Source organism: Antennarius striatus, chromosome 24, assembly GCF_040054535.1.
Source record: "Antennarius striatus isolate MH-2024 chromosome 24, ASM4005453v1, whole genome shotgun sequence".
In the NCBI taxonomy this organism is placed as follows: Eukaryota; Metazoa; Chordata; class Actinopteri; order Lophiiformes; family Antennariidae; genus Antennarius; species Antennarius striatus.
In genome coordinates this window covers 8,518,881-8,540,067 of record NC_090799.1, presented here as the reverse complement: position 1 = coordinate 8,540,067, position 21,187 = coordinate 8,518,881, and the positions used below count along the sequence as shown (strand labels likewise).

General features: G+C 41.8%; 1 protein-coding gene across 2 annotated transcripts in view; it reads right to left on the bottom strand.

The window, feature by feature from the left end:
• Positions 1-197: 197 nt before the first annotated feature.
• The window catches only part of LOC137591231 (inactive dipeptidyl peptidase 10-like), a 39,601-nt gene continuing 18,611 nt past the window's right edge, over positions 198-21,187 (bottom strand). For both annotated transcript variants that reach the window (XM_068309106.1, XM_068309107.1), the window contains exons 4-27: positions 16,403-16,497; positions 15,311-15,385; positions 13,975-14,027; positions 13,810-13,891; positions 12,777-12,897; positions 11,641-11,795; positions 10,574-10,671; positions 10,285-10,408; positions 10,028-10,066; positions 9,772-9,879; positions 9,593-9,684; positions 9,013-9,060; positions 8,819-8,937; positions 8,162-8,209; positions 7,095-7,193; positions 6,819-6,888; positions 6,022-6,150; positions 5,862-5,918; positions 5,559-5,613; positions 5,365-5,464; positions 4,920-4,978; positions 3,466-3,538; positions 3,168-3,241; positions 198-2,190 (exon numbers count right to left, since the gene is read on the bottom strand). In XM_068309106.1, the coding sequence (XP_068165207.1) occupies positions 2,059-2,190; positions 3,168-3,241; positions 3,466-3,538; positions 4,920-4,978; positions 5,365-5,464; positions 5,559-5,613; positions 5,862-5,918; positions 6,022-6,150; positions 6,819-6,888; positions 7,095-7,193; positions 8,162-8,209; positions 8,819-8,937; positions 9,013-9,060; positions 9,593-9,684; positions 9,772-9,879; positions 10,028-10,066; positions 10,285-10,408; positions 10,574-10,671; positions 11,641-11,795; positions 12,777-12,897; positions 13,810-13,891; positions 13,975-14,027; positions 15,311-15,385; positions 16,403-16,497 (2,105 nt within the window). In that variant the 3' untranslated portion in view covers positions 198-2,058. The remainder of the gene's footprint in view (positions 2,191-3,167; positions 3,242-3,465; positions 3,539-4,919; positions 4,979-5,364; positions 5,465-5,558; positions 5,614-5,861; positions 5,919-6,021; positions 6,151-6,818; positions 6,889-7,094; positions 7,194-8,161; positions 8,210-8,818; positions 8,938-9,012; positions 9,061-9,592; positions 9,685-9,771; positions 9,880-10,027; positions 10,067-10,284; positions 10,409-10,573; positions 10,672-11,640; positions 11,796-12,776; positions 12,898-13,809; positions 13,892-13,974; positions 14,028-15,310; positions 15,386-16,402; positions 16,498-21,187) is intronic.

The following is a 21,187-nucleotide window of genomic DNA, read 5'->3' as shown; positions in this document are numbered from 1 at the left end:
AAATACGACAAAGAGAAATTAAAAGAGGCTGATATCAGTTTATCCACTGCATCCAGAGGTCAGGGCAGGATGCCAAATGTGCAATAAATGGATAAAGAACTGCACTTACAAGGTCAGTGTGTCTGACGTGATTTTATTAAGTAGTCCTTTAAAAATTCTCCATCTAACCTCACATCCTGAACTAAATCTTCAACCACCACAAGAAAACAGTCAAAATATTGTTGATAAAATGTAAAATATGACTCACAAATTGCTTATTCATTGTTTTTTAATAGTAAAACAACAAAAAATACATTGGTTTTTCTTTATTCCTCCCTCCCCCCGCAGTGTTTCCCTCCAGGAGAAAGACAAATGAAACTCACGGTACAAACCCCAACAGAAACCACAAGCATGACGTCACACCGTTTCTTCGACTCGTTCTCCATGTGATGTTAAACGCTACGAAGCAGAGTGTCGCACAGTTTGGCGTTAAGAAGTTAGATGTCTGTGAAGCTGCTCTGCGTTCCGTCTTTACATAAAAAGTTTTTTTCTTCTCATATTGTCGCTCTGATGTGCTAAATGAAAAGTTCATACGTGGAGCGTGTTTGCTCCTCCGGTCTAAAAGCAGGAACGGCGTCGAGGACGTTCATCACTGTGATTAACGGCACTTGTGGTGCAGCAGGCAGTAATTGTTTGAACCACTCACAGTGAGGAATGCTCTCAGGCTCCGTGTTGCCATAACACTTGATGACGCCTTTTATTGCAGTGGTTTATGGGTAAATGTTTGGCGTAGCAAGGAAAAATGGAAGATAAGCACAAAATCGACTGCAAAGTAAATAATGATTGAAATAGTTTGTCTGACACTGCAGTTGATTATTAATTAAAAACAGATTTTTTAATGCAAGTTTCCAAAATGAAGTAAAAGTTTTTGAAAATATAAAATGTAGAAAATGAAAAGGCAACTTGCAGCTTCCGATCACATCACATTGAAATATTTCAGATTTGATTTATGACAAGATTCAGATTCTAAATCCGTCTACAATACCTTTAAGCTACTGTAGATTAATAGTGACCATTTTGTAATAAAGCACAACAAAATAACCCTAATCACTCATTTAAAAGAGCTTCTCAGCCAAAAATGTGAACGATCTCATCACCTTCTGAGGCAAGCCAACAAATTGAAAATGTGAAATAACTGAAAGAGGTCGTAGAGAATCACCCCAAGTCCCAGTTTCATTAGGAAAAAAAAGTTATTTACAGGTTTTCTTTTTTTAAAGATTAAAGCTCCACTGCAGCGTCTATGTTAACAGCTCTAATGAGGATTCTCTGGAAACAAGTCCTCATCTCCTTCAGTTGTTTGGGAGAATCCTTCTGCCGGGAAGTTCTGGAAAACCCTAAACTTCTTGGAACTTGGAAGTGGGTCATTAAAAATGTCATTTTTAGGGGAATTGTTCCTTTAAGACCCTCCCCCTTTCCTTCCTCTCTCTTCTTTTTTTTTTTTTTTAATACAGATTTATCACATTTTAAAGTACTTTAACAAATAAATAAATATTAGTTAAACACTGACACTGCAACAAATCAAAAGTACGTCTGTTTAGCTCTATCGCCGTCACTTCACATGAACATACACGACTCCCTTCCTCCTCGTGAACATAGATTGTGCTTCTTTGTGCGAGTTAACCGCTTAGAAGAGAGATGACGAATGTGTCGAAAAGGCAATGAATACAACAGCTATGGGAAGGTGCCACAAAACGCCATTAAACTATCCTCGATGTCAGGCCTCTGGGAGGCGTTCATCTCAAAAATAATGTCGCCGACTGACATCGAATCAAACACTGTCTCTGATGCACGATGGACGGCAAAACCGGCTTCAAATAACCTCACTGGATTGAGCCCAAGAATCGAACTTACTCTATTTTCAACACTTTATGGATTTAACCAACAGCAGAAGAACTTCCTTTCTTAATTTTTCTGAGGTGATGACCGATAGAAATGATATCCGAAATGTCGACCAGAAGCTAATTTTGTCTGTCAAATGTTGTACTACAGGTAGAAAACGCACCGCACGCCGTTCCCGTCTCACTCGTCGTCCCGCTGGTGGTCGAGTAATGATGATGTGTCGAGCAGGCATCCGCGAAAGTAGCCAATCAGAGAGTGAGTGAGCTGAATCCGACTGCGCCTTGACAGGAAGTGTCCCTCGTCTGGGTAGATCTGAGCCGATGAAGATGAGAGATGTACAAGAAAAGAAAGAAAAGTTTCTACATGTCAACTTTTTCCCTCGTAGAGACAAATCCTTTGTAATACCGCGAGGACGAGTGTTTGAGTTCATTCAGTGGTGGAATAAGGATTTATGAGCCCAAGGGAAAACCAATCCAGCGCATCAATGTTGCTTAAAGCCGAAGCTCCGTCCCAAATATCTGAGATGTTTTCGAACAGGTATTGTTTGGGGGGTGATAAAGGAATATTTTCGATGCAATCTTTTTCCTTCAGACGCCGTGGAAGACAATCATTTCTTGAAAAAAAAAAAAAAAGAACACAATGGATGCTCAAACACTGAGATCTATTCTTCATTTCAAGCTTTGTTTGCAATACTTTTTGCATCATTTAAATCTCTCAAACCTCAACAGACTCCTCGTACTTTAGTCATCTTAAAACCAGTCAACATGGAACACAGAGTTTTGTCTGGTTCTCACGTCGAACGGAGAGTCCACAGATCTCTTTTGTCTGAGCTATATTATTTTCTCTTCAATATTTATTGCTTTCTCCTAGACACTAACGTCGTGCTTTGAGCTTCAGCTGGGAAACAGGTGGAAAAAAAGATCTGCGAGGTGTAGAAACATACTTCTTATACATGACAGGAATTTATTACCTCTGAATATGTTAGCAGGATTAAGCAAAATTTGATGAACTTATTTCAAAGGCGAGACATTTGTTGAAAGTAAGTAACAGAAATAGCATATTTAATAGAATTAGATTAAATAGATTAAATTAAATATAATGAATTTTAGTCTGTGCTGCCTCTCATTATTACAGGAAATTCAAATGCGTCACTCGTCATCTCCACATTGTTTTTGGAAAACTGACATATATGACAGCAGGAGATTTAATTATACTGACCAGTATGTAATTATGAAATCTGAATATTTATGCTGCTTTACTCGTGAGTCAAATGTAAGATGAATATTTACCTGCATCGTATAATTGGCTCCGATCTTAATTAAGTGTTTGATGAGCTCCGCCGAGTGCTGAAAGTGAATGTTTGCTGCAGAGAGAAACAAGACGTGCAAATTAGTGTCACGGGGTCGATTCCACTCCCGGACATAAAAGCTTCGTCTGTCGTCAAGGTCGAGCTTTTAATGCTCTGCGTCGTTAGCAAGCTCATTTCAAAAAGGGCGGCGCTACCTGATGAAGAGACTCACATTACAGGTACTCAAACATCACATGTTAAACTAAACGGGAAGGGGAGAAGAAAGGTAATGTTGGTACCGTCGGCGGTGCCGTGAGCCAGAAACAGAGTTCCTCCCTGCAGACCTCTCATGTTGGACAGGACTTTGGACACCTGATGCACAGCAAAAGACACGTTACTGCTGCCATTATTGTTCTTCCATTGAGGCAGATGAGAAGACTGATTCTCAAAGTCCTAGCATAGGAAACAAGTCAAAAACCAACCTATCAGCATCACTGAAAGTCACCAATTCTTTGTCTTCGTTTTAAACTAAGCTAATCGGCTGCTGCATTAGATTTACCAAACAGACGAGGGGTTGTGTAAATCTTCTCATCTCTCTCTTGAAGAACGTAAATAAGATGAAATATTCATTAAGTGTCTCATCATTAAATGGTTCAGCATAAATGCTATAAATTAGATACGATATTTAGATCCTTCAGGGGCCGTATGTTAGTGGGAATATCTCATCTGTTTTATCCAGGAAGATTTTCCCCGTCGCCGCCCATCAACAGACGGATATTTCCTCACCAATTTCCTTCTCTTTCAGTCTCAGAGAGGAGGATGAGCGATGAAGTCCTGCTGATAAGGTCTGATCACATCGTGCCACGTTTTCTCTTTTTTGGATATCGCTGACAGACACCCCCCCTCCTCTCTCTGGCCCCCTCCCTCCGCCCACCTCCTGCTGGCGGAGTCACAAAAATAGCGTCCTCTGGCCCACATGTAGGCAACCCACTTAAGAGGAAAAATACACTTTGACTGCAACCTTCACTTGGAGGACAATTGTGTAATTTCATTCTGAAGCCTCTGGCATTCTCCTATTTTTCATGTTTGTGTGCGTTTGTGGGGTTTTTTTTCCTTGATGCTTTTGGGCGAGATTGAAAATTCAGAGCTTTGGCTGAAATGCTTGTGGCCACATTTTTCTTTTTCTTTTTTCTTTTAAGGCAATTATTTGGTTTCTGAAGCAAACCGGAGCGAAGCTATTTATCCTGACAGATGTGACCTCTACCGAGACAAAGACAAGAGCTCATGTGGGTTGTTTTTTTTTTTTTTTTAAACAATCATGTTGGAAACACTTCCTGGATTCCACGCATCTTGATTGTAAAGCTCCCTTCTTTATGTAACTTCACTCTCCCTGTGGCACACCTTCCTTTTCTACAAATCTGTAACGGAGCTTACCCCCCTACTGGGCCTGGCGCCCCCTGCTGGTGTATTCATTCCTCTCCCTGATGGACACCTTGTTCCTTATTAATCAAAACGCATCAGTGAACTTTTAACCTTTGACCTCGGTGGAATAACTTTTTCCACTTCTTTTTTAAACAGCGTCTTTGTTCATTTGTAGTTGTGTCAGATTAGGGGTTTTATTGCTGCCTCACGAGTCTGACTTTATTTATTTTCTAATTCAGTGCATCTGAGTGGTTGAAAAGATGCAATTTGGGACATAAAAAATAAATTAAAATAAGCAGCGCACAACAAGCGATGGGTGGCGACAACTCACTTGGTATCTGTTCTCCTCCGTCGATGGTGAGCCGAAGAATCTCTCGGAGAACGCGGAAGCTGGCGGAGATAAGAGGAAAGGAAACAGGCGAGTGTGTTTTATGATCTTTGACTAACAAATCCTTCCTCTGCCCTGCCTCCACAGGAACCAGAAGAGCCCTTCAGTCTCTTAAACTACAATCACGTATGGCTATAAGTAGCTTTAACACTCGCTCCCAGAAACAAAGGAAGCTGTTCGTTCCAAAATTCAATAAGATCAAATTCCCTAAAGCAGAACACGAGGATAATTAAAGTTACATTGCTCAGACAATACCCCATGTAGGATGAAAAACGTTGTGGCTGAAGAAATGATGAGAGCCGGCGCTGCAGCAGCAGAAGTAATAAATAATTCCATCCCCTCCAGTGTGGATATAAGAGCGGGTGATATATGAAGAGTCTCTGCTCACCATACATGGACCAGTCGATGACAGGAGCCTGAGCCGCAGCGCATCGGATCAGCTTCTCCGTCGACTTCAGCATCATCAGCGTGAGGTAGCCTCCGTAGTCCTGCAGCAGGAAAGTCGATATGAAATAAAACTTAGGTCTAAAGTTTCATCGAGGTGACGTAAGGATGCGGCCCAAAAAGTTGTCAATGTCGGACCTCGCCGAAGACTCCGACTCGAGTGTGATCGACAAACGGCAGCTTCATCAAGTACCTGGGACGTAAAAACGAGAAACGTTTGAGTTGAATCAAATAAGTGGGTTTTTGAATGTGAGAAATCAGAACGATTTGACTTTTCGAGTTGAAGCTCAGATTGGAAATGACTGATTCACAGACGGTCAAAGAACCCGTGAGGAGATTGTCATTCAGCTTGAAACTGCATCCCACGTGCAATTTTCAAATTGTATAACACGCTGATATTTCCAACTTGTTATCAACCCTGAACCAAAATGAGTTGCGTACTGCAGAGCCGCTATCTGGTCCTCCACGTCCACTGTGCCAAGCGTGTTCTGCAGAACCCTGCCAAGTGAGGAGGATAAGGATGAAGATGAGGAATACTAAAAGGGAACATTCTATATGCGAGTCGATGAATAGCAGCCTGTGGACTATTAACAGGAAATACCTTTGACCTCTGAACCCCGACCCTCTGCCGTCGAGCCGAGCTACGATGACCTGCTCTGATCCCACTAGAACCCAATCCCACCCCAGGTTGAACTCTTCAGTCACTGCCTGGTCGCCGGGGTAACTGCCGCTGTGGGGAGAGAAACAGGGTTCCATTACTAACACCTATTCATTCCTTCTTCTCCAGGTTTATTTCATTTTTTGAATGATTTTTTTTCCACATTTAAAAATATATTTCATCCTCAAATTGTTTGAAAGGAGCTTAAGATATACATCTTCTCAAGCTCAAATGAATTTCCCTGAGCCAGAAACAAAACTTCCACTTCCCTCAGGTTCTTCTTATATCTTATATGTTGATGATTCTTTACTCTTTCTATTAAACATGGACCACATTCAAAATAAAACTGCGTCACTGTCTTAGAGATTCACAAACTGCCTATCTATCTATCTATCTATCTATCTATCTATCTATCTATCTATCTATCTATCAGTGCCATCTGTCTCAGCAGAGTCATCAGCCGCCGCCGCCACCACCAGACTTCACGGAGGGTTTCAGTTATCTTTAAAGCATTCCCTTGTCTCGACACAATTTACACTTGAGGTGAAATGCTGAGGAAACGCTGTGGTTTGTGGGTTCTTGTCCCTTCTATGTTGTCCTGCTGCTGATTTTTCAAACATATTTAACAGCCTGCAGGTCTCAAAAAGCGAGACTGTCCTTGCTGAGTTCGCAGCGCTCCTGCTGGAAATGAAAAAAAAAAAAAAAAACTGTGAAATTTAATTAGGTGGAAAAAGTCTTACACGATGAGGAGCAGGCCATAGAGGTAGGACTCAGAGAAGTCAGGAGGATAGATGAGCTTCAGAGGCAGCTCTGTTAGCAGGAGAGAAGCATTAGCCGAAGGACAGGCAGGAAGACACCAGTTAGCGCGCCCCTCATTCAGCTTCTGACTGGATCATTATCTCACTTTATTAAATCAGAATCAAATCATCTGCGCAAACACACACACACACACACACACACACACACACACACACACACACACACACACACAGCTGTTAGGTGAAGATAATTTGTACCAAAGTTGTCGTTAGTGATCATCTGGATTTCCGTCTGTATCGTCTTCTTGGTCTCCAGCGCAGACCGCAAGGGGAGGTTGTTCTCCAGGATGAAATACGCTGTGAAATGAAAAATATCTGGTTCATCCAAGCAGAATACATCCGTTATTTATTTACACTCAATAGCACTTAGTTATTAGTTTCATTAGGTGAGTTGCCAGCTTGGTGAAAATTTCGAAAATACTGGAGGGACCATTAGTGAGAAAACTCCACAAAATTGTTGCATCGATTTTTATGCCGTGAAGCGTAAAATAAAGTGACCTTCCAAACATTTAAGTTAGTGAAGGATGCAGGCAAGCAGTTTTATTGTTGGAGCTTCGTGGAGAATCTCCAAATGACCTCCATTAATTTTCCACGCTGGTGGGTGAGATGAAAACACCAGAGAGACAGTTTTTGGGGCGTCGGGAACTTTAAGTTGACAAATAAATCAAACGTACTGTACTTTGAAATTTAAGCATAAATCCTTATTTCTCATTTAGCCTTTGCATGTCCCGCTGCAGCGAGAAGGAAATGACTTCATCTAAATGTCTGTGCTCTTCTTCTTCTTCTTCACCTCATTCTTCCGTTTCCTGCCGGCTTCGAATTAAAGGTGAACCATCAGGTCGCGCAGACATAAAGACAAGACTTCACATAAAATATTCAGCAGTTCATCCACAGAGATGGAACAACACCACTGCATTTTTATTTTATAACCTCTAATCCATACGGATGACGGCTTCTAATTCTGTGGTTGCACCATGACCTTGTCGATAACCAGTCTTTTGAGCAAACACTGGATTATTCCCTATCTGATAATAGTGGAAGTAAATGTCAGCTATTTAAGTTGTAAAAAAAGAATTAAAAAAACATAAAACCTGTTGAAATGCATATATTTGGACAGCAGCTGCTGACGTTTTCACACCAAAGAGAGAATATGATCCTTTTCAAAGCAGAGAAAAGGAAGAGAAGAACGTCTGTCAGCCCACACAAACATCACGGATACAAGAAACGGCCTTATGTGAAGAAAAAGATAAATTAAAGATACTCACAGTCCACGTCGTCTAAACTGAGAAGGAACACAGCCGGAACTCCGGGACCTGACATGGGAAGTAAAGTTTTCATTTTTACAAGTCGAGACGATGTTTTAAAGCTAAACTTGTTGCTTAACCCTCAAAAGGTTGGTTCTGAGGGTTCAGAGCTATACAATACAAAAACAACAACAAGTCTATATTTCAGGAAAAAGGAGAAAGATCATTTTTACTGGGTATTGTCCAGGGAAATAAAAGTAAAATCTGGGAACAGAAGCAGCACAAGAGCAAAAGCATTTGTATTGACAGTAATCCATTCAAAGAGCTTCAGATGTTTGGTGAATCTTGTAAATAACATTAAAGTCGTGTTCTAATTAGTGACTGTTTGACTGGGAAGCTTCTCTGAAATGTCACATATTTCCACCTTGGTGCTTTTATGAAATAGGTGTCAGAAAATGATGAACAAAGCAGCTAAAGTGTGTCATTCAAGGCAATTTAACTCATTTTCAAAGGAAGTATTGTTACTGTGCTGGTCGCAAGACATTTTAAATCAACCTATTCAGATCAATCAGCAGCAGATTTTCCATACAGTTGCACTTTCAAAGATGTTAAGTGCTTTTTGTTAAACTCACATCATTACTTCATTTCACTAGACATTTCTCCCATCCTTTCTTTCACCTTTACAATGCAGGATGGCGTTCTGTGCATCAGGGCTGACGTCGGCGTCATAAAATGAACACTCTTCCTTCAGTCCACAGGTGAGACATCGTCGTGGAAACAGGCCGAGTGTGGACACGCTGTAAGAGGAAGGAGACGGTGTGTTAACGCTGGATGAGGATGCGGTGTAAATAATTTCGAAAAGTGTGTTTTACCTGTATAGATGTCTGTGCTGTGCAGAGATTTCTGTGCTCAGAAAATATCTGTGGAGGAGAGCAGCAAAAGTAGGACAAGGTCAGGTATCCATTATAGATCTACCTTCAGTAGTCGCTGCTTATTATGGTCGATCATCCATGAAGTCAGATCCATTCAGTTATGAGCCCTGCAGCTCACAAAGCCTGCTAAGGAAGCGATGTCGTCCCACATGTGGCGTTGTTTTCCTCTTTTCTCCTTCCAGAGAATGGAGCTAAATTTAACGTAATGCTAGATGATTTAAGACACCGCACAATGAAGCCGCCTCAAAGACAAAACTCGATGTTTTTACAGGGAAAGAAGCTTTTATCCAGGTGAAAATTACGCTTTTGACAAAGAAGGTGTTTTACCGTCTTGCGTAAGTTCAAAATAAAGGTGTATTTTCATGAAGGTGTCATAATTGAAATGTCTCTGGCTCCTCTGCGGCTCCTCTAGTCTTTTATTTTTTTCAAAAATGACAGCATTAAAGCTGTAGAAAAGAGGAAGTAGCACAATAATAGCTTCTTCAAAAGCTTTATGTTTTGGCCTGAGAGGAAAACTCACATGATGTGATTGCTTTCATCGTAAGCCACCATCTTAGTCACCTCCCAGTCTCCTGACGTCAAATGTCGAACCTCGTCCTGGTCGCTGTGCGGCTGAAAGAGGATCAGTTTGGAAACGTTTTTCACTGAGAGGATAAGAGGAAGAAGAAGAGGAGTTTGGAGGATGAAGAGAGAGGCTACCTTTCTGGTGAACATCATGATGTGGTGGAAATCTCCTTGACCTCCTTGTTTCACCGGCACAGTGAGGAAAAACTTGCTCTTGTCCTTGGAGAACAGCGGCTCCTGTCTCTGCAGATGCAAACACACTTTATACATAAAATAGTTCTGCTGCAACCCTCCCTCAATAATGGAAAACACACAATAGTGCGCTTTGAGGACGACGCAGTGTGCAGCAGAGATGGCGGTCACATTCATTGTAAACAGACGTCAGTGTTACCTGTCTGGAGAGACATGTTTCTGAGGTGTCCTTGTGTCTCTGAATAAAAATGAAAAAAAGTTATATACATAGTTATAGACGGTTTTGTCTTGTCTTCAAATGCTGCAAAATAAATCAATTTTTATCTGAAAAATTTAAAACATTTCCCTCAGTTCCGTGAAATGTTTACCGATGCTCCTGTTCAATAAACAAATCAATAAAAATTAGTGTATTAACTTCTACACCTTCCACACACACACACACACACACACACACACCTGTAGACAGACCCCTATAGTGGAGTCGCACACTGTCAGCAGCGATGCATTCTGGGGGCGATTGAGCCACCTCACAGCCAGGTGAGTATTACTGATCCATTTCACCATGGTGATGTAGAACTCCCTGCAGAGAGGAGGATCACACTGAGGATTATGTGTGTGTGTGTGTGTGTGTGTGTGTGTGTGTGTGTGTGTGTGTGTGTGTGTGTGTGTGTGTGTGTGTGTGTGTGTGTGTGTGTGTGTGTGTGTGTGTGTGTGTGTGTGTGTGTGTATTAATGGTGTGTGTTACCTGAGGCGGAGTTGATCGGGAGGCTGCAGCTCCTGAGTGTGTGTCGCCCCGAACAGGTTGACCACAGACAACCTGACGACAGGGTTTGATTGCCCGGCCTGAAGGGGAGAAGAGTGTAATCAGATTACTTTATCGTTGGATATACATGAGCGATACAGTTTCCACCGCCCCCTGCTGGTGCGGAGGGTCACTTCATGCTGGTTTTGTGTGTTTATTGCCACAAACGAAAAGGAAAAAAAGAAAATCCTGACATGTAAGGAGGGAAAACGAGCAAATGTTAGATTATTTTGCTTGAACATTAACTGATAATTAATATTAATTAAAAACACTGGCCTCTAGATTTCATTTGTCCTTTTAATTTAGCCACGGATGAAGTGACTCATCTGGGGATGTAACTGTAACTACATGACAGGAGACTGAAACAAAACAAACGCACTTTCAGGATGTTGATAATGGAGCCAAACAAACGATGCTTCATTACGAGTGTCGCTCCTCTTCTTCAGCTGAAGGAGGATGACGGTTTAGCTTCTCTTTGAAACTAAGCCCGACCTGCCATCCATTAGTGGAGCTGAAAAACCACACGGCACCGCGGTGAATAGAGTCTGCTCCGCATATATGAGCGTTACTGAAACGACCTTGAGGGTATTTCAGGATGCAACTCCCCCAGAATGGTAATAAATAAGGCTTTTTAAACCTTTTATTCATACAAATCTTGCCAAACAAGACATTTCGTATATCCAATAAAGATAATTAAGTGCTATTTGCCAATTTAAATGTCAATTGGCTGAGTAACTCTTGAACGGCTTGTTTTAAAATGCCTTTTTCATTTCATCTTCAGACCTTTAATTAGCTTCATATTCAGTCAGTGATGAATAATTTATCGACTTAACGTGTCAATCTTACAGCCGGATCGGCGGCGCTCGCAGCTTTAACTTTACAGCGTTTTTCCCTAATCTACAGTTCAAAAAGCCAAACGGATTAACGCCGTGAGGATTTTGTTTTTACTTGTGAACTTTCCCCTTGGTGATTGGAGATTACTTCCTGCAATCCAGCTGGTTCAGACGTACCATGGGATAGGGGTACTGGAGGCCTCTGGGGTAGGTTTTGCCTGTAAACTGGGGCAGAACCATGTTGGGCACCAGGGAGTCGTTGATGGTGAGGAACGCCAGTTTCTCCCCATCGGGCGACCACCAGTGAGCCAAATGTGAGCGCAGAATCTCCTCTGAGAAGAAACACGCACAAACAATAACCTTAGCGTGATGCTAACAGGCTAATCAGACAAATCAGGGACACTCATTTCTTTCTTTTCTGTATTATTTTGCACCTTTCAATGTTTTTTTGATGATATATTTTCAATCCGATGCCCTATATGATGTTAAATCTGTTAAAAAAATGGTTCAGCTACCCTTAAAAAAAAACGTTATTTCATCCTTATGAGTTCTCCTATTTACCCTGCAAAGTGAAATAAGAATTATTATCATTTATCCAACTTTTTCCTTCACCATAAAACATCCAAAGTTAATGTAAAATTCAAATCAGTAGGAGAAAACACGCAGTTTGCAGTTAATCTACAAACAGAAATGATTTCATAACGTTCCCCATCTGCCTCGGTGTGTTTGCGCTGCGCTCTGTGCAAACTGCACCCGCCATCACCGCATTACTGAATTTGTTTACACAGGACTTAATGGATCGTGGAGGCGTGTTGTTGATTTTTCATCGCCATTCTGCTCCGTTCGCCTCGTCCGCTCTGCTGCAGGTTTTAATGCAAAAGACAAATCTTTGGAAACTCTTTAAACAGCTGGAGCGAGGCTGCGCGGCGCACCTTCACCGCTGCACCCTCAGCCACTAATCATAGCGTTTCCCTACGTGCCTTCTGGCGGATGACATTTCCAAACATCTCCCAACTGGAGCTCGGAGCGCTCAGCCAGAATTTATAAACTCGCTCGGCAGTTATCACCATAAATTGTGTGTGTTCGGAGTTGTGTTGTTGCAACGCTCACAAGCAGCACAAATGATCATTTGCAAATGGATGATGAAGAGTCGCGGGGATCCCATTACCCATGATTGTGTTGTAAATACAGACGCTTTTGAGAAATATGTTTGTGGACCAAAACTCCTTGTAGTTAAAAAAAACAAAAACAGATTTTATACTTTCTAAATATTCATGGATGGATAAATAAAGTAAAAACAAGAGGAAACACACCTTCATACAACCAGTCCGACAACCCGTTGAAGACGACTCCCTCCATCCCAGAGGAGGTGATTCTTAGGGAGTTGCTCCTCACATCTGCCTGGTAATAGATGTTGTTCTCAAATATGTAGATCTGGTGAGGAAGAGGAGATGAAGGTGTTGCTACAGCGGACTTTGCCTTGTTTACTTCCCTCTCTTTGCTTCTCCAACGTTAGTTTTGTCTGTTTTTCTTTTTGATTTCCTCTCTGATCATTTTCTATATTAAAGCTTCGGGTTTATCTCGCCTCGCACCAAACGTGTATGTTTACTCTTCCTCTTCCATCAGTGTTTTAATATTTGCATTTGATCGGCCCGACACGTCCTACGTGTTCTCACCAATATCCGGAGTCCTCCTGACTTTATTTTTGTTCTCCTGTGTCTTCCATTTCTGTGGAAATATCTTGGAAATAAGTGCAAAATGTGACATTCACAAAGACTGTTTTTTTCTTAACGATGATATCTGACCGCTGTGCAGCATTTTTTTTTCTCCAGAGGAAAGCTGAACCCAGGTCACCCCAAACAAACTACGCCAAATTGGTTCTGGATCCGTTATTTTCTTCTTACCAACGCCATCAGAGGTTTCCTAGGAATTAATTTTAGAATGATGACCCATTAAATTTAGCAAAAAAACAGATTCCTGCACCTAAGCTGCAGCAAATTCAAGTTATTCTGTAGGTCAGACGTGCCGCAGCAAAAACTAAGTGTCTCCTTCACTCTGGCATTAAAAATAGAACTAAAAAGTGTTCTTGTGTTTTCGGTGAGAGGGATCCACAGTGGGTGCAAATAAGATTGTAGATTTTGGTGATGCAAAATAAATTGGGTCAGTAGCGCAGCGACCTGAAATCAAATGGGAAAACAGGCAGACGCAGCTCAGTGTAAATCACAAAGATTCTAAATAAAAACCACATCCTGCGTCGATCACCTCCCTGCTGAGAGACGACGGCGGCGTGGATTCACAAAAAAAAGGAAGTGAAGGTGGAGAAGCAGTGGAGGAGATCGGCCTCACCAGCTGTTGTCCTTGTCTCCCCCAGGCTGCGTGCTGCAGAACGGCGTTGTGGACCTCCGGAGGGTTCAGCTCCCAAACCTCCCTGATGCAGACGCATACATATATTTATGTATCAACACATTGCTTATGCACATCGTATGCAATAGAACGTTTCAGCTCCCTCACCTGGTGTAGATGTTGTAGACGATGTAAGACGCCGTGTAGGAATACCTGTAAACCTGCAACAAAGGTTCAACTCATCACTCAGGTGGCGTCGGAGAAGCTAACGGCTAACGGCTTAGAGAGCCCCTCTACCCAACTTTCATCATCCATCTCTATTCAGTCAAGAGATTCTTTATCTCAGATGCATCTGCAGATATTCTCATGCGAGGCAGTCCTGCTTACGGTTATGTGAAATTGTGTTTATTCCTCACAGGAATAATGACTTATGCAGGTCAGAATAGAATATATTTTTCCCCAAAGGAAGCTTTGAGATGGAAGACGTCCTCCATGCTGTCTACCGGGATCGACATTGTTTACCAGCTTGTTCCAGCTCTGCATGAAAGCTGCTTGTTGTGTACACTGGATTAAATATTTAACCAAATGTCTTATACATGTTTTCATGCATGACAGATTTGTGGGAACTTCGGTATCAACACTCATTTGCGCCAAAATCTACGAAACATCCCCCCTAATCCTTCAAGGTTTGGGCAAATATGCAGGATGCATCCTCGGGAGCTGCGTTTTATTTTATGCATGGTGGGTTATTAACTGTAAATATGCAACATGCAACCATCTCAGCGACAAGAGCTGGTTTTTGATTTGTCAGTTATGACAGCAGGACACACATAACGTCCTCTGGTCTTTTTCCAGCTCCACTGCGTTTTCGAAACTCGAGCCTATTTGCAAACAAATCTGAAAATCAATGCAAAACCCTTGACTTCAGGGAGAGAGAGAGAAAGAGAGAGAGAGAGGAAAGTCTCATTGTGGACCGCTGGGTGTTAACGCGGAGTGAGAAACGAAAAACACAAGGAAAACGCGGGGACAAAATGCAAAACAGCGCACGGGAAGGGCTAACGAAACGGAAACACGACAAATAAGTCGACACCTGCTCATCACAGGTGGTGCAATTTGTTTTCAGAGGGAGGCGGTGTGTGTGTGTGTGTGTAAGCAGTCGACGCCATTCTGCACTGCCTCCCATCCCGAAATTATGCAAAGCATCGGTTTGTTTTTTTCCAACTCAAAGCAATTTCTATTAAAGCAGGAAAAAGAAGCGACACAGTAAAAAAAAAAAAAAGGGGGGGGGGGCAGTGGATGCAGATAAGCAACCGCACCCCCTGAGTATTGTACAGGAACAGTGTAAATGACAGCCTGCCAGAAAGTAAACGAAACAACGCCTCCAATCACAGCTTGCCTGGTCGTGAGAAGGGTCGCAAATGAAAAATGTGTTTGTGCTTGAAATTCGGGTGCGTTTGATTCGTCATCTTGCCAGCGAGGGATGCCGTGTGAATCCAGAACTCACCTGCTTGACGTCGTAAGCGAAGAGGACGTACTTCAGATCTGCAGAGAGCGAGTACTTCACGACTTTGAACGCCACCTGATGAGGAAGGAGTAAATTAGTCGGGACACGTCTTAATCCCACAGAAGAAGAAGAAAAGAAAAAGATGCGGTAATCAGATGCTCTCTGTATCTCACTGATGAAAGCCATGCAGCCGGGCGGGAAGCGTGTTTGGCTTGGGCCGCCCCGGCTGACGGTTATAATTTTGAGAAGTCAAATCATCGACTTCCTCCCGCTGAGACAAATCTGCTCTTTGATTTTGGTTTCACAGTGGAACAAGTGAACAGCAGGGTCTCGAATCATCATCACATCTCCCTCACGCCGCCGCTAGAAAGTCAAGTACAAGCCAGAGGAAGGAGAGCAAAGAGGTTGAGAAATATTCCTGGTTTAATTAGACTGAAATTAAAAATATAAATTCAGGCACTTTTCATTCAGCTGATGTTTGGTTGCCTGGGTGACAAGGAGGCAAACATCGTCGTAAAGCAATTCGGCCTCTCTTCCTGGTGATCACGAGGAGAGGCATGTTGAGGTGAGAGGACTCGGCGACCTCAGAGCAAACGCTCCACGGCGCAGACGCCTGGGTACACAACCACCCCTTCCTCGGCGGCGTATTATCATATTCTGATTCTGATGAGACGCTGCTGCCAGCAGCTTTTGACACGTTTCCCAGCAGCCTCTGGGGATCCAATCACAACCAGTGAGTCGAGGAGGAAGCTGCTCGCTCTCTTGCTTTAAAGGACGGTGATGAGGATTGGCCGGCAGCTACACCGGGAGGATGAGCTGCTCCAAGGACTGCTGATGATCCATCGAGTCCCAGATTAAAGTAAAAAATATCACCTTTTGGCACTTTAGAAACCTATAAGTGTTGGATATATTTTTATGTGTGTCTGATGATTGTATTTATAGACACGGGTAACTTTAAAATCCTGAAAAGTCTTCCAGAAGTTGCATTGTGATATGAATATCATCTCTTTTATTATGTACCGTATATTTTAGCATACGTGCTAACAGGATGATGCCTGAATCTGTAAAATAGACCAAGAAAGAAAAACTTACAAACGTGCTGTTGCTCAGAATGACCTCTGTCTCGTTCAAGGCGTAGTCGAACTTGATGACGTGACCGTCACGGTTCCTGTACACCACCTCTGAATCTGAGAAAGGAAAAGCAGAAAAAAATAATAACAACCGCTTTGGATAAACACAACCTCAGGAGCTTGGTGGGGAAAAAAAAGCACCGCAAATAAAAAAAGCAATTGACCCTTGAGGCTGTGGACCTTGCAAAACAACAGAAAGGTTACTGTCTAGATTTTTTTTTTTTTAACCAAAATCAGATGCAGGTTCAGACGTCCTTAAAGCTGCAGCAGATAGAATTCGATGGAAAACCAAGATTAAACAATGTTTTAAACGAGGACGCTCATTTTCCTCCTAAATATACATGTTCACATTCTCTTTGATAAATCCATGACCATGGGCGGGAGCTTAGGAAGCTTAGTTTCTCTAATTCATTAAATACCATAATAGTTCTGACTCTCATAATTTGAGTCCTTGACCACGAAAACCTCCCCATAATTGTGGCATCAGAGGATTTAACCATAAACACTGAAGAATAATGATCCTTCAAGCTGCAGTCAGATCTTTAAGTGATCCTGTGATTAGCAGCTGCGGCTTCAGAATAAAGTTCAGTGACCAAAACAACCATTTCCTGCTATTTACGCCTTGTTAATGATGAATACGCCGAGTATGCTCTACTGAATCAGTGTGTGTTGATGAGTTGTCTGATAGTCGTTCGCTCAGGAAGCCAGAGCTGGACTGAAGATGGATTCATTGTGTTTCAGTGACTGATGCATCGCAGCTTCGTCCTGGTTTTAAATAGCCTCGTCTCGCCGTGGCCTCTGCGCGTCACATTTGATTGACCATCTACTGTGCGACGCCGAAAATGAAAATTGACAGCAGCAAGAGAGGTCAGACCTATGACAATGAATGCTATTCTTGTGGGGACTCCATATATATATATATATATATATAATTTTTTTTTCTAAACTGAGAGCTGCACCTTTTGCAGAGGAAGAAAAGACGACTGATTTCCATTACACCGGAGGCTCAGAGCGTCCGTTCATTTCCCATTTCTCTGAACGTCTTGTCCAGTGGGAACATTTCCAATTCACATACTGCACACACACACACTCGCGCTAACCTGGTTTCTGGTATTATTACGTAGATCGTGGCAGCACCTTCCAAACCCGCTGTCAAGTTAACACCTCATATGCTTGAATGATCAAGAATTCTTCATGCACGTCCGTTCAGTCGGTTATTTTTCAAATAGATGTTGACATGAATATCTTCTCCTTATAGAATAAGATCCTGACTTTTAATCGCTTGTTTACCCAGAAAAATATCCCAACCTCTGCCTGTTTCCATAGTGTTTTTTAATTGCTCTTTCATCATTAAAATAAACGGTACAACTAATGGATGGTGCTGCTGAGCCGGCCCCCGGAGGCGTCCTGCTGAAAAAGATTCTTTTTATGGCGTGCACTGCATCTCCTTTAGTTTCAAGCTCTTTTAGCAAGTTTGCAACACCTTCCTTGAAGTTTTCACTTCTCTGTTGTTGTAAATGAATAAATTATACTGGTAGAGAATTTGATGATACATTGGTTCATCTAATTGTGGCGACATTCGAGGGGAATTTATTGTCCGTTTCAGACAAGTAGGGATCCTTGCTTGTCTGAGTGATTAAGGCCAGGTTATTTTACATAATATCCTCATAATATCCTGCATAATTCATACGGGTCAATGCTAAAGATGAAGTCTATTCCTTCCACAAAGCCCATGAGAAATCATGTATGACAAGCCAGGCAGCATGAAGTGTTTCCGTCTTATGTAAACACCTGGATGTTGAATCCCACATGAACGAGCTCTGCTTCACAATGCATTCTGAATACACACACAAAACAACCTCTCAATTAATAATTGTACTCGTATATATTAATAATGCCGACTATCTGAAAATAGATATGAAAAGTGAAGCCATATGTACATAACATGCTTCCACTGAGATAGCAGCAGTCAGTGAAGCATCCATAATTGTGACAATGATGCAAGAAAATCATTAATAAGCGCAGGCAGGACGGTGCACCACACTGATAACACTGTTCCAGCTTACAGCCTGCAGAATCGATTTTCTTTTGTTGATGTTTGTCCTCAAAAAACTGCAATCCGACTTGTTTATCATTCTAATGTTGAATTTCTAGGACAAACTACTTTATTACGGTGCATTTTTAAACGTCTTTATAGTCGGTTGAGGGTGAATTTGGTGCTCCGTCAGTTTGAGTCAATGCGCGTCCGAACCACAACGACAAGACTTTTTAGCAATTAGCCGCTATGTCAAAGACGAACAAAATAAAATGAAAATATAAAATGTGAACACAGCAGAGGACAAGCTCATTCATCATGCAAAAGGGAAGGTAAGTTATTTTAGCCACAATCTTTATTTGCTTTCAAAGATGTCACTCTGTACGCTGATGATACTCTGTTGTATTTAACAACTCTATCTGCTTCCACACCAACACCTATCTAAAATTCCAGGGTTATACAGAGGATGGTTTAGTCTCACAGTTGGATGGATTCTATTACCCGTTTATGCCTACAGTATTTCCAATCTTTTTGCTAAAATAAGTTAGCCAGCTGCATTTGCACCCCATATCCTGCAATAAACAACAAATCCTGCACATGCAGTGGGATGAAAAAGTTTGGGCATCTATTCCTTCCTGATACTTTTCCAGATGTTCCTTTATAAATCACTGGTAGTTTGGATAAACAATTTCAGTTAAATGTATCATATAGCAGATGAACACAGTAGTGTTTAAGAAGTGAAATGAAGTTTATAGGATTTACAAAAACTGTGCAATAATTATTTAAACAAAAGTAGGCAGGTGCATAAATCTGGGCACCCCAACACAAAAAATGACATCAGTATTTAGGAGAGCCTGTTTTTGCAGAAATAACAGCCTCTAAACAAACAACGCTTCTCAAGTTCGGTTGGTTTGACGGTTGCCAGCATGGTCAGCCCGCTTTAAATCACACCACAAATTTTTGACAACATTCGAATCCAGGAGTAAGATTGCCACTGCAGAACATTGTAGTTGTTCCTCTGCATGAATGCCTTACTAGAATTTGAACGATGTTTAGGGTCGCTGTCCTGCGACGTATCCAACCCCCGGCGTAACTTGAACTTTGTCACTGATTCTTAAAAATTGTTTGTAAGAATCTGCTGATATGGACTGAAAACCATGCAGCCTTCAACTTTAATAAGATTACCAGTACCTGCACTGGACACACATCCCCACAGCAAGATGGAACCACCACCAAATTTGACTGTGGGTAGCGAGTGTTTGTTTTGGAACATTGTTTACTTCATCTGCCATGTGGACCACCACTTGTTATGTCCAAATGACTCAATTTTAGTTTCAACAATCCCGAGGACATCATTCCAAAATGAAGCTGGCGTGTCCAAATGTGCTGGAGCGTACCCTAAGGGACTGTTTGTGGCATGTGTACAGACAGGGCTTCTCCCGTTTTGTGTTGAACGATGCACAGTGACACCATCTGCAGCCTGATGATGGTGTAGGTCTTTGGAGCTGATCTGTGGGATGTCTTTGACTGTTCCCACCATCCGTCGCCTCTGCTTATCTGACATTTTTCTTGACTTGTCACTCCAGGCCTTGACTATAACTGTGCTCTTCCATTTCCTCACTATGTTCCTTACAGTGGAAACTGAAAGCTGAAATCTCTGAGATAGCTTTTTGCATCTTTTCCCTAAAACATGATGTTGACCAGTCTTTGTTTTCAGGTCATTTGATAGTTGTATTTACCCTCCTCTGTTGCCACTCTTCATAGAAAATGCAAAGAGGACATCAACTTCAAATTGGCCACCTTAAATACCCTTTCTCGTGATTGGCTTGACCTTTGTATGGAGGTCAAGGGTCAATGAGCTTAATAAACAAATTTTGTGTTCCAATAATTTGTGCTAAGGGTATTCAAATCAATAAAACAACAAGGGTGCCCAAATTTATGCACCTGCCTACATTTGCTTAAATAATCAATGCACACTTTCTGTAAATCCTATAAACTTCATTTCACTTCTCAAATCACTGTTTGTCTGCTATTTGATATGTTTAACTGAAATTGTTGATCTGAACAACCAGTGATTAAAAAGGAAAATCTGGAAAATGATCAGGGGTGCCCAAACTTTTTCATACCACTGTAATCTGACCATCGAATCGGACTAATTCAGCATGTGCTCGACGACATTATTTACGTGTTGATTTTAACTCCTGAAGAAATGTGACCTGTGCGGCCAGGAAGAAGACATGGCCACTGATGTGTTTTGTTGTTTTGATTTGGTTTCCTCCTGGGTTGGAGAATAACATTCTGATGCCATCCAGCTCCTTCTGAGAACAAAGCTAAAGTCAAGGACATGCAATTTCACTACTTATTGCATTATATTATGTCTTTTTTTTCGACGTGTTTGCACGACTTTGACATTTTAAGGCAATATGAATTCCCAGCCTCTTGCTTTGTTTCAGTCCAGAACTTTATGAAGTACTATTATAAAAGACATGATGTAAGCGTCTATTTGCTATTAAATTAGAGTGAGCAGCTACTGAAGCCTGACTTGAATGAAGAAGAGACAAAGGAAATGAGTTGGAGGTTGTTCAAGGAAGCAATTTCCATTACAGACGTGTTTGAATTAGACGCTTAACACCTCCAGGACACCGGCAGGAACTTAAGGCCCAGACTGTATTTGTCTCCGTCAGTTCCTACCTCTCATCAAAACCTGGGCTG